This window comes from Nyctibius grandis, chromosome 16, assembly GCF_013368605.1.
Source record: "Nyctibius grandis isolate bNycGra1 chromosome 16, bNycGra1.pri, whole genome shotgun sequence".
NCBI lineage: Eukaryota > Metazoa > Chordata > Aves > Nyctibiiformes > Nyctibiidae > Nyctibius > Nyctibius grandis.
In genome coordinates, this window is record NC_090673.1 from 1 (window position 1) to 12,236 (window position 12,236).

The 12,236-nt window shown below is 48.6% G+C and overlaps 1 protein-coding gene across 4 annotated transcripts in view; it reads left to right on the top strand.

The window, feature by feature from the left end:
- The first annotated feature begins 2,515 nt into the window (after nt 1-2,515).
- GARNL3 (GTPase activating Rap/RanGAP domain like 3) overlaps nt 2,516-12,236 on the top strand; it is a 52,909-nt gene continuing 43,188 nt past the window's right edge. For 2 of the 4 annotated variants that reach the window (XM_068414114.1, XM_068414115.1), the window contains exon 1: nt 2,516-2,589. In XM_068414114.1, coding sequence (XP_068270215.1) covers nt 2,516-2,589 — 74 coding nt within the window. Of the gene's footprint in view, nt 2,590-10,057; nt 10,194-12,236 lie in introns of those variants that run through there. The other 2 variants (XM_068414116.1, XM_068414117.1) reach the window with 1 other exon arrangement.

Sequence of the window (12,236 nt, forward strand, 5' to 3'; positions counted from 1 at the left end):
GCTTTCCCACGCGGCCCCCCGATGCCCTCCCGCTCCCCCGCACAAACAGCCCATCTGCCTTCTGCTTTTGGCCCCCGAACCAGCTCACGGAGCGCCCGCTGCGGAGCCCAAAAACCCAGCTGCCGAGTCTGCTCTCCAGCCCCAAAAACGCAGCGCTCCGCCTCTGCTGCCGACCCCAAAATCACACCAGCGAGTCCCCTCTGTCAGCTCCCGAAAAAAGCACCGCTCACATCTGCTCCTGAGCCCCCCAAATCAGCCGCGGGAGCCTGTCCTCGAGCCCCAGGAACACAACACCTGGCCTCCGTTATTGGGGCCCCAAAGCAGCTCACCCCGCCTGCTTTCTGACCCCCCCTGCAGCCCCCACGTGCGACGCCGAGGGGTGGGGGGGCTGCAGCCACCCCGCAGCCCTGCGCCCCCAGGGCCCCACGGGCAGTTTTGGGGAGCGCTCGGGAACCGCGCAGGGCCCGGCCCCGTGCCCCTGCGGGGCGGCACCACCGCAGCCCGGCCGACGCTTTATTATCGCTCTCGCAGGCTTTACTTCTCCGCCATCGCCTGCACCGCCGCGCCCGCCCCCCCGAGGCCCAAAAGCCCCCGCGGGGAGCCGGGCCCAGCCGCCCCGGGAGCGCAGCCCCGCCTGCCCAGGACCCCCCCGGCGGCAGCAGTCGGGGCCCTTTCCCCACCCCCACCCCGTGCGGGCACCGGGACCCGCCCGGCGCCGCCAGAGCCCCCCCGCGCCGCCGCCGCTGACCGACCCGCGCCGGCAGCGGCAGAGCCTGCCCGGCCCCAATACCGGGTAGCTGAGAGCCGGACGGGACTGCCCCTGCTCCCCCTCCCCGGACACGGGCTCGGCCCCAAAACCCCCCCGACGAGCACGGGGCAGCGTTCGGCACGGGGCCGCTTCCGCGCCCCCCCCCACCAGCCCCGGGAGCGCAGAGCTCGGACCCGCCCGCGAGAGCCCCGACCGGTGAATCCCCCCTCCGAGACCCGCCGTGCCCGTGGCCCCTCACCTCCCCCGGCGCGACACCGGCGCCCGCGTGGCGCGAACCGGAAAGAACCTCAGCGACCCCGCAGGCGCCTCGACCCCGCCCCGCCCCTCAGGGGACCCAACTCGCCCGCTTCCGGCCCCGCCCCGCCCCGCCCCCTCAGAGGCCCGGCCCCGCCCGCTCCCGGCCCAACTCCGCCCCCTCAGGCACCCGGCCCCGCCCGCTCCGGGCCCCGTCCCGGCCCCTCAGGCACCCGGCCCCGCCCCCGCACCTCACTCAGCACCGCCCGGGGCGGGGCAGCCGCGCTCCCGCCCGCCCCCCGCTCTGGCCCCGTCCGTCCTCCTGCCGGGCGCCCCGGGGCGGCTCCCGGCCGCAGTCGCTAACAGCACGTCTAAAACCTTTGCCTCTGGCCAGTAAATCTCACCCCAAAGACTAATCAGAAAATGCCTCACAGAACAAAGGTAAAATACTGCAGCTGGGGAAATATCTTTTATGAGTTAAAACAGTAATTTTTTTTTAGCCTGTTACCCACCTTCTGAACATTTGTAGTTCAAGCTGCTTAACCACTTGGCACATCACTCAGATTGCCACTGCTCCGCAAAGGTATGTCCTGCTCAGTACCCACACTCAGCTTTGGTCTCAAACCCTGCCCCCTCCAGCTCATTCCAACAAGCAGCACGCAACTAGGACACAACCACCTTCCACCCATCCGGCCTCCCTCACGTGCAACGCAGCCACAGGACTTAGCTGTGCCCTGGGTGCAGGTCTGAGCTTGTCCTCCATGGCTGGCCACAGATCTCCACAGAGTTCCCACCTGTGATGCTCCTTCAACTGCCTGGAGAAACTATGGCACAGGCTGAGACTGTAATGCTAGAAGTGTTTCTCTTACTTGGCATGAAAATGCATGCACCCAAGACAGAAAGGAGGAACAAGCAGCCATCTCTCACCTGCCCACCCTCTCACTTGCCACAAGCAGGAGAAGGAAAGCCAAGGGACCATCCATCCCTGTGCCCGGGTGCTACCTGTTCAGCACACTGTCACCGGAAACACGGCGCTCATCCATATGAGAACTAGGAAGACTGCCCACACAGTCCCACTTCCCCAGCCCTCTGTCATCCCTATGCCATTTATTCTTCTGAAGTAAGTGAAGCCCTAGGTCTTCCTCCATAGTGAACGCTGTCTCCTAACTGCCACGGCGCCCAGCATTTGCAGCCAGACCCTTCAGACCCCGGCCAGGACAAGGGCAGAAGCGGGGGCTTCGCTGCCTGACAGACAACGCTGCGCCCTCTCCGCCGCCGGCGCCAGGGACGCGCGGGCTCTAGGACCCGGCGGCCGGCGCGGGCCGGGCTGCGCGGCCTGCGCCCCGCTCCGCCGCCGAGGGCCCCCGGGCTGCCGCGGCGCCGCGCTGCGGCGGAGGGGGCGAGGGGCGCGAGCGCAGCGCGCCGCCGGCCGCCCGCGCAACTGGCCCGCACCAGGAGGGGAGCGCCGTACGCGACGGGAGCGCGGGCGCGCCGCGGCGGGAGGGCGTCGCGATGCCCTTCTCAGGTGCGCCGGGCAGCCTCAGCGCCAGCTGCTGCTGGTGCCCGGCACCTCTGAGCGTCCTCTGGTAACTACCTGGCTCGGGAGCGTCCGAGAGAGGCGGGCGCTCGGCCGGCGGGGTGGTGCTCGGCCGGCGGGGTGGCGCTCGGAGCCAGCGCCGCGCCGGGAGCGCGGGCGGCGGGCGGGCCGCGGGCGTGGCGGTGCCGGGCGGCCGCGCGGCTGGGCGTCCTGAGGGGCAGCGAGGCCGGCGGGTGCTGAAGCCGCCGGCCGGGGAGGTGCGGGCGAGGTGCACGTTCTGCTCGTCCTTTGGCAGCGGCCTGCCCGACCTGATGGTGGCCCTGAAACAAGAGAAAACAGAGAAAACGCCTTCAGAGATTTGTCTTACGTAAACCGACAAACAAAGTCTCTGAAGAACTCTTCCGAATGAGGTCTGGGTGAACCGCCAGCCCTTGATAAGGCCGCATTTTCTGTTCTTGACATCTGTGTTCTATATATATTCAGTTGTACTTGGGTCTTTGTACAGATAGGCACGCGCACGCATTCTCAGAGACATAAGAAAGTCTTGCCTATGGGAAAAGAAATTCTTGTGCTAACTTTGCCTTAAAAATCACTCAAAACTGTACTAAGAACTGTACAAATTAATTGTTCCCTTTGAGAAATTTAGACTTTTTAAAAAAGCAAGGCGTTCTGTTGCGTTCTTAAAAAACAGTATATTTTTTTTCTTTGATCCACTGCTTCTCTGAGGTATTTAAAATATTTTAATTACTGAGAATAATTGTTTTTATGGAAATGGCTGGCTCAACTAGTTACCTGCAAAAATAGCTAGAGTTCAGTCAATCTTGTGAAGTTTCCAGGGCATTTTAGAAGATGATTACTTTAGTTCTAGCTATGTAATATACCTTTTTTTTTTTCCCCAGAAGAAATGCAGTTTAATGGTTATGGGGTTTTGCTCCATAAGTTATATGTTTGATGCATTAGCCTTCTTAAAAATATTGATGTTTTATCCTCATGTTGGAGTTGCCCTTGGTTATTGGTGTTTTTTTCCTAATGACTAGCATTCTGGTTTGGGCTTTATTTGCTTTACTGGATTTTATTTGGATTTTCACCCCTCTTTGCATCAGCTGTGTCATTGCAAGAACTTTTCCCTCATTTTTAGTAAGCCAGAACTGTCACTCATATACCAAATTCTCCACTGCACACTGAGATTCTGCCTGTCTGCTTGGTGTCAAATGTGATGCTGACTACACTTCAGTGAATGCTATTGTGGTGATTCTAGTTTCTGACTTAAAAGGAACATTTTTCTTTTAGTGTTTCATCTATGCACGAACTGTGATAACTGGCTTTTCCTCAGTATTCAGTACAATGCTGTCTAGATGGACTGTCTTGAATTCCATCACAGAATCACAGAATCACAGAATCAATCAGGTTGGAAGAGACCTCTGGGATCATCGAGTCCAACCATTGGCCTGACACCACCATGGCAACTAGACTATGGCACTAAGTGCCATGTCCAGTCTTTTCTTAAACACCTCCAGAGATGGTGACTCCACCACCTCCCTGGGCAGCCCATTCCAATGTCTAATGACCCTTTCTGAGAATAAATGCTTCCTAATGTCTAACCTGAACCTCCCCTGGCGAAGCTTGAGGCTATGTCCTCTTGTCCTATCGCTAGTTGCCTGGGAGAAGAGGCCAACTTCCACTCCGCTACAACCTCCCTTCAGGTAGTTGTAGACTGCAATAAGGTCACCTCTGAGCTTCCTCTTCTCCATGCTAATCACTTTTCATCTGGCAGGCAAGTCACCATGCGAGCCTGCTACTTTAGTCGCATAGTGTGAATGGAAGTCATTCTGGTGTGGCATGTTGACTTGAGAGCAGCATTCCACAGCAAATCTGACCTACCTGCTTGGCTGTCTTGGAACTGACTAGTTTCTGCTACTTGCAGGCATACTGGATAGGTGTACTTTCCACTGAAAACTCTTTGCAGATGGCTGGAATTATGTTATACCTTTACAATCCATTAAATGATCAGTGCACAGCAGGGTAGTAAGAGGCAGCTGAGGGTCTACTCCTTCTGGGTCCCTTGCCTTGCTGGTACTTGTAGTTTTTTCTGGAAATCTCTTTCACTAAGCATAAACTATTTTCCTATGTTCTTTGCACTGATCATTGTAATTTTTAAGGTTTTTATCCATTTTGTCACCAAGCAAATACATATATATATATAGAGAGAGAGAGTTTAAGAGCTATGTTCGTTACGCAAGCAGGCTGGACTTTGGCCTCGTAAAAATCTTCAGAGATGGCAAGTATGCTACACTGAGTGTAGAATCTCAAACTTGCCCAGGCAGTGGCCAACCCGTGCCACTTCAGGTCTGCGCAGGTCCATTGAATACACAGCGTGAAGGGGGAAACTTGGAAGTAGTAATAGTGAGTAAAGTTTGGCTGTGCACTAGAAACGTTTATGTCTGGATGGAAGGTAATGCAGATCTTTTGGTCGAGATTCAAGTGGTCTGAATTCTACCTAAGTCCCTAACTGGCTAAATACATGTGAAGGTCCAAAACCAATGAGATGATAGAAAATGCTGGTTGTGTGGACTTAAGTAGATTTTGAGCCATCTTACTCTAGGTGCTGTATGTGCCCAGGGTTTTAATGACCTCATTACTTCTTTCGCAAACATTAGAAAAAAACCCAAACTTCAAACTTCAGTTTTTGTCGTTTAGTCAGCTTTTGAGAACTTTGCTTCTAGACCTGTCTTTTTTTGTAGTTACCCAGTTGTGAAAAAGATTAGTGGTTTTGATTTCATCTAATAAAAGGAAATCAAACATATCTTGTCTTTTTGGATCACTGTATGTTAGGTAAGTACTTTGTTCTGCGTGCTTCAGAAGCACATGAGAGAGACATCACCAGTGGAGAGTTAGAAAATGTTTTTTCTATAACAGGAAAGTTAATCCTTTTAAAGTGTCACTAAAAGTGAGTTTGTGGTCTTTTGTGAAAGTCAAGGAGATAAAATGGATTGATAGATCTTAATTGTAGCTTTACTTGTCAGGCTGAAATAGACCAGCTGTATTCCTGTCTAAGACCCTGCAATAATTTTTAAAGTGTGTTCCCTGTCTGCAAGGTGCTGGGGATCTCACCTGTCCTGAAGTTTGTTAGAAAGTAAACTTGTTTTACAATGCCTTAACAAAAGTAATGGTGAAGAGTCCTTGTTCTGAGAGAAGAATAGCCCTATTTGAAATCACTGACAGTACAGATATCACAAGTCTAGTGAATTGAACTCTTCATCCGCCTTTAGGGACTTCAATGACCCATGCTATTATAAAGGTGGAAGCAGGTTAAGGGAGATGTAATTCTGAAAATTAAACAAAGAAAGTAGAGGTTCATTTTGATGAACCTTCAGGTTTATTACCATCCTGTATATTTTCCAGTGAATAACTTATTTTTCTTAATATTCTCATAATTCTGTTTCTCAGATTTTCTTCTTTATAATTCATAGGCTGTTGACTTTTTTTGTCTGTCCCTTTCTTTAAATATTCTCTCTCTGTTTCTCAGTACATATGCTTATAAAATCCATTTTTATATATTATGTTGGGTTTTTTTTGTCTTTTCGGGGAAGTATGGAACTTGATATAGGATCAGCAGTAATTACAAATAAAGCTAAGGCAGTTCTGCTGTTTGTGTCTCTGCCAGCCTCTTACTGCAGAGACATGCTGCATCCTGCAACAGAGTACTAGAAACAACTATCATTGCTAAAAGCTGCCAACAGGAATCCCAGATTTTAGCTAGATGGCATCCAAGCCAATGTGTTTGCAGCATACCTCTTTAGACACTCTATTTTCTTAATTTGCTGCTGCCTTTCTCATTTCCATCTTTGTGTGCTTGTTGCTTGAGAAAATGGGAAAAGAATTGCTGACAGCACGTTGTAAGGGAGAGAGCTGTTTGTGTAAAGACTGTTGTGGGTTTTATCGTGTTCAAGATTTATTGCAGCATTGAAATTATAGCATACTACAGAAATGTCTTTTTTTTGCAAACATTTAAAAAAACCCAAACTTCAAACTTCAATTTTTGTGGCTCTTTTTCATGTAGAGGCTCTGTGCTTGCATTCCACCCTGTCTGGAATTTTAGCACACAGTTAGACTTCAGTATGGCGTAAGACAGGCCCGGAACTTTTTCAGGCTTTCTATTTCAGGAGACATCCTTAGAAAGAAATTGACTGAGAAAAAGCTGTTGTTGCAGTGCGGAAGCACGGTATGTTTCTTTGCTGTTTGAAAGAGTGGTTGTATTTTAACAGTTGGTATTCTTCAGGATGATAGAAGGGCACCACAGAGCAAATACTTAGGATTGAGTGAGTGCATGTATTCCTATTAACTCTATTTCATACTTAGTGCACAGAAGGGAAGAGGAATGGGGTAAATGACAACTGCATTAAAGTGGAAATTAAGTACTTTAAGTGGAAGGTTCTTTCTGTTTCGTTATTTCCATGGAAGTAGGTTCTTCTGAAGCAACAAGCGAAATGAAGCCTCAGTTTTGGCAATCTTGTAAAGCAATCCAGACATTTAGTGGGAAGGAAAGCTGTGCTTGAGTATAAAATACTGAGTAGGGGTTATTTCTTTCAACAAAGATTTATGTTTCTTTGCTATAGAAGTTCACTTTCAGTTATTTTACTGCGTATGCATACTTATGTTCGTTAGGTGATTTCCTGATATATAAGCAGTCAGCTTTGAGTTTACAGTGTAATTAGTTGAAATTTACTTTCAAGTCGCACATGGTTGGATTTGTGTTTGGACATTTAAGTTATGATGTAATGAGCTCTATACAGGTAGTCTACAAACAAATAAGATATTCTTTACAGTGTGTTATTTTACTGGGCTAAAATAAATTATTTCCATTGATTTCCAAAGCTGGAAGATCTTTTCCATGCATGGGAGATAATCCTTCAAAACCACAAACAATATTTAGTGATACTGTTAACTAGTACAAAGCATTGTTTGCAGTAATTAACCAGTTATTTTCTTGGAGCTTCTTGCCTGTAGACATAGGGGTTTTTAGATTTGATTTTTAAAAACAAAGATGTAGTTGCTAAGGTGCATATTCCTATCTCCTGTCAGCTTTCAGGATTTGTCCGGGGACAGACTGCAGAGGATTGACCAATGTCTGTACATTTAACATTGAGTATAAGCACAATAATATAGTTAAAGAAGGAAAATTATTCCAAATATTGTTAAATGTTTCTGATTTAAATTTGATGGATGGCATTATTTCTAGCTGGAAGAACTATGAAATGCTGCAGTTATCTGTATGAGGAAAAAGGCAGTGTGCAGGAGAAAGCATGAAGAGATGTTACTCCAAGAGTGCCCCATGCATGGAATTCCCACTGTATTTTAGCACTGGAGGCAAAAACTAAAAAAAAAAAAAAAACATATTTAAACTGTGCTCTTGGAGCATTATGTTACAGACTTAGATGCGGCCATCAACTGCCTGTGGACAGAGATATGCTTCTCTAGGAATAACAGCTAGTTTTCTGTGAGAGGCTGGAGGCTGGGAGTATGATTTTTTGATTTGGACCTGAGGCACTGTCTGCCAAACTGGGCAGCTGCGGGACATGTAACTTGTAGGTGGTCCTACATGATGACGTGAGGTGCAGAATAATAGTATGCTGGGTTCCAAACACATTTTATCACTTTATTCATGCTTGCACTTAAATCAATCTATCATTAAACTCACAATCCAACTGTATCCTGTTAATTCCCTGGTTGACCAAAAAGAGTGTCTCCTTACCATTTTTTAAATACTTTTTTTTTCTTTTTTTTTTAACCTTAAATTACTTTATGGAGCAGCTGATAGTGGGACTCCTCAAACACAATGGCAGAATTGACAGAAAAGGGTGATGCTGTGACATAGAAGGAGGAGTAAGTAACTGGTGGAGGGTGCAGACTCACTCAGAATTGCTGCCAGAGGCTCCATTGTGAAGCTATCCCCAGGTGTCAGTATGTTGGAAACTTTGCTTATAGAAGATCCAAATGGGTCTTAACTCTAATAAGCTTTACCCCATTCTACATTGTCTGAATTCTTTAAGGCAAGGCTGATGCTTGACAGAACTCCTCAGCAGTAGATCACCAGCTTGAGTCCAACCTGCATCAGCATTAATTAAAAGTTGCTGTTTGGTGGCTTCTACTGCATAATGGGTGTCCTTTGCCCTCTTGTGTCACTCTTCATTTTCTAGTGGCTGAAAGAATAAGCAGAGACCCAGAACTACATGAATTCTGGAAACAGTGAACTGTCTTTTAACGCTAGGGAAGCTTTTCATTAAATTCAAACCTCAAAGTAGAGTTTTAGTGTATTACCTGAAGTTACTATTTTGTAATAACTGTTGTAAAGAAAGGTAAAAATATATACATAATCATATCATGTAGTAACTCATTATGATTTACTACATGGATGGCTGCAGTATTTAATAATACACAGTAATGCAGTGCAGTTCATTACAAAACATACGAGCAATTGAAATTACCGAGGAAATTTGTCTAAACAGAATACAGTCATCCAAGTTATGATTACCCAAGACAGAAGTTGTTACCCTAGCAAAACATTGGTTCATCTTTAGTCATGATAGTTCATTGTAATATTGGTTTGAACTCCTACTGAGAAGTTTTAAATAAGTCTTCACACAGTCAAAATACTTTTGGTCACTTGCCATGCTTCGATTCCCAACGTGGGGGTTCAAACCTCACTCCAGGGTTTATGTCACATGACAAGCATAGACTTTACCTCCTGAAAAGGTAGAGAACAGTAGTGTGTATCTGTTTAAAAGGGGAAATCAGAGGGAAGAGCTTCGCACACTTGAAAGCACTGCTGTTTTGTTGTATGTTAGACTTTTAAAGTTGCATGGGTGGAGATGGTTTAAGACTCAGTTGCAATGAAGTGGGCTGGTGATGGCTGGCAAGCCAAAGACTCTGCCCACGTGCTGTCTGACTTTTCGACTTTGTTAAAGAAGTAATACTGATAATACTGAATGGAGCTGTCGTTCCTTCCCCGGTACCCTGCTGGCCAGTTGCGATTGAACATGACAGAATATCAGTCTGTGAGACAACTGCACTTCTGAAGATCCTGAGCTGTAGGTTAGCAGGCTGAGAAAACATTTAATGTGCCTTTACTGATGCAGCAGCAGTAGCGTTAAACCTGACCTCCAGGATGCAGCAGAGACCACAGGCGGATGGAGAGCTGGTAGCTGGTAAAGGGTTTGTTCCCATTAAATAGCAACCAGTTCCGAGATAACGTCCGCACGGAGCCGGCTTCCCCCCCACTGCATTCACCGAGCCCGGGGCCGAGGGGCGCGGCCCCTCAGGGCGGCGCGGCCCCTCTGGCGGCCCGGGTGAGGCCCCTCGCTGCGCGCTCACGGCGCTCTGCTCCCGCCCGCTCAGGGCGGGCCGCTCGCGCGCGGACCGAGACTACAGCTCCCGGCGGGCCCTGGCGGCGCCCGAGCGGCTCGCGGGCGGGGCGGGCGCGCGGCGGCCGTGCGTCGGGGCAGCGCGATGTGCGCGCGGAGCTCCCGTCACCTCTCCCGCACGGTACGGAGCCGCGGGCGCGCCGCGGGAGGGGCGAGGCCTCCGGCTGGCCGCCCGCATGGAGCTGAGCAGCGCAGAGGCGGCCTCCACGCGGTTCCTCGGCCTTACTCAGCGGTACTGGAGCCGGGGAGGCGGGGGCCGAGCTCGGGCGGGGCGCGGCGCGGTGCGGTGCGGTGCGGGCCCGCGCTGTCGGTGGCGGAGAGGCGGTGCTGTGCTTCCACCGGCCGGGGGGGGCTGCAGGGCCCGTCGGAGCGGCGGCGCCGAGCCGGACGGCGCTCAGGGCTGCCGCGGAAAGGCGGCTGGCCTTCGGGTAGCGGAGCAGCGGGAGCGCGGGGGATGCTGCAGGTGGCCAGGGCGGAGCCAGACGAGCGTCTTCAGGGTCGATTTCGCAGATTGTTCGGCGTTGCGCTCGTGCAAGCAGATACCGTGCGAGCGAGGGATAGTAACTGCAGTTAGCCGATTGCTGGGCGCGCTTGTAGCTGTGCCTGCCCCTTCAATTAAAATAGATTAACCTAGATTAACCGGTACTGGCAAGTAAAGACCTAGGTGATAATGACCATGGAGAGCCCAAGAGGCATGCAGGCTTTCGTTGTGATCACGCAGATACGATCTGCAAACTCACCCCCGTCTGCCGCTACCTCCCGTGCCCCTCTAGTAAAGCGCTTTCTAGTGTCAAACTTCTAAAAGACAAAACTTGTGCTTTGACACTAGGATCCAAAAAATACACGCCTAAGTTTAGATTAGCAAATATGTTTAAACTTGCATTGTCCGACTTTCAGGACTGTTAAAGTTTGTGGGTGCTTCTGTTGAAATGGCAGGAAGCTGGTCCTCTGTCCTCTTCCTCATTACTGTACATTTATACAACAGCACCAGTGTTCCCAAACAAATGGGAAAGGGAGGTGGAATATACGCTCGGTGCTGTACAAATGTGTATAAGCTGTTTTTTTTTTTCATGTGAATAAAGGCTCACCTGTATTAAAACACTTTGCAATGTAACTGAATTTTAGATCATTTAGCCAAACTGGTCTGAACCACTTGTAAACTAACCTAAGTATTTCAGTGCTGGCAGTTCATCTTAATAGGATGAAAACTGTTTTAAAACTGACATAACTGGAGCAACATTGTTTTTCTGATGTAGATCGGATCAGGACTGAGGAAGGATGTAATCCAATTAAGAAAATTAATAAGCGAATATTAATCACAGCATATTTTTTTAAATTAGATGATGTGCTATGTCAGAGAGTTGATGAGTACAAATCTTGGTGGTAACCAAGGGGTGGAGAGTGAGAGGTATGCAGGCTAGAATTCATTGGGGAATGTATGCACTTATGCAAATAGCTTGATAATACAAATCTTAATGTATGCATAAATTGAGGCTAAGATGCTTACCTTTCATGAGGTCTATGTAGCATTTATGTTGGTGTGAGATTCTGCTTTAAGTGCTTGATACGAAGCAGATGACAAGTATGATATGAAGTAGAAATGTGGTATGAAGTAGTTAGGTTGAGAAGAAGCAGGGATTAGCTATTGAGTATAATTCTGATTTTTAAAAGAACTGCTAGTGTGTTTGAAAGGTATGTTTTAGGTACTTTGAATGGGGATGCAAATGGATAAGACTATTAATATTAAAACACTATTGTTTTAATCAACTTTTTCCCCAGACACACTCCTGTTTTTTAAATAGCAAGAGCGGTGTCAGAAAAATGCTTTTGATACCAAAGAGCTGGTTTGTGGTGAGACAATGTATTTCCTTAAATTTTTGTGATATAGTTTGTGGAAAGGGTAGGAGCATAAACCTTTCAGGAGCACAAACTGTTCTTTATGCTTTTTATGAGCTTGTCTGTGTTTTCTGTCTATATTGCATGGTCTAAGAAAATAGATTATTTCTCCCATTAAACTCGCTTGCTCTTTGTGTTCTCTGCATCATTTGATGAATATACCCAGTCTCACTGCATCTGTGGATCTCTATACCCGTAGTAGGGAGGATCTTAGATATTTGAGCTGGAATGGAGTCCTCTGGGTTCACCTTACAACACATGCATGGATATCACGTCTGTCTTTTTTACCTGTGTCACCATAGGTGTCTGTGACCGTGGGATTGCACTGGAGGCTGGCCGTGGTATTGCAGGAACTCTTCTTCTCAAGACCCAATAGTTT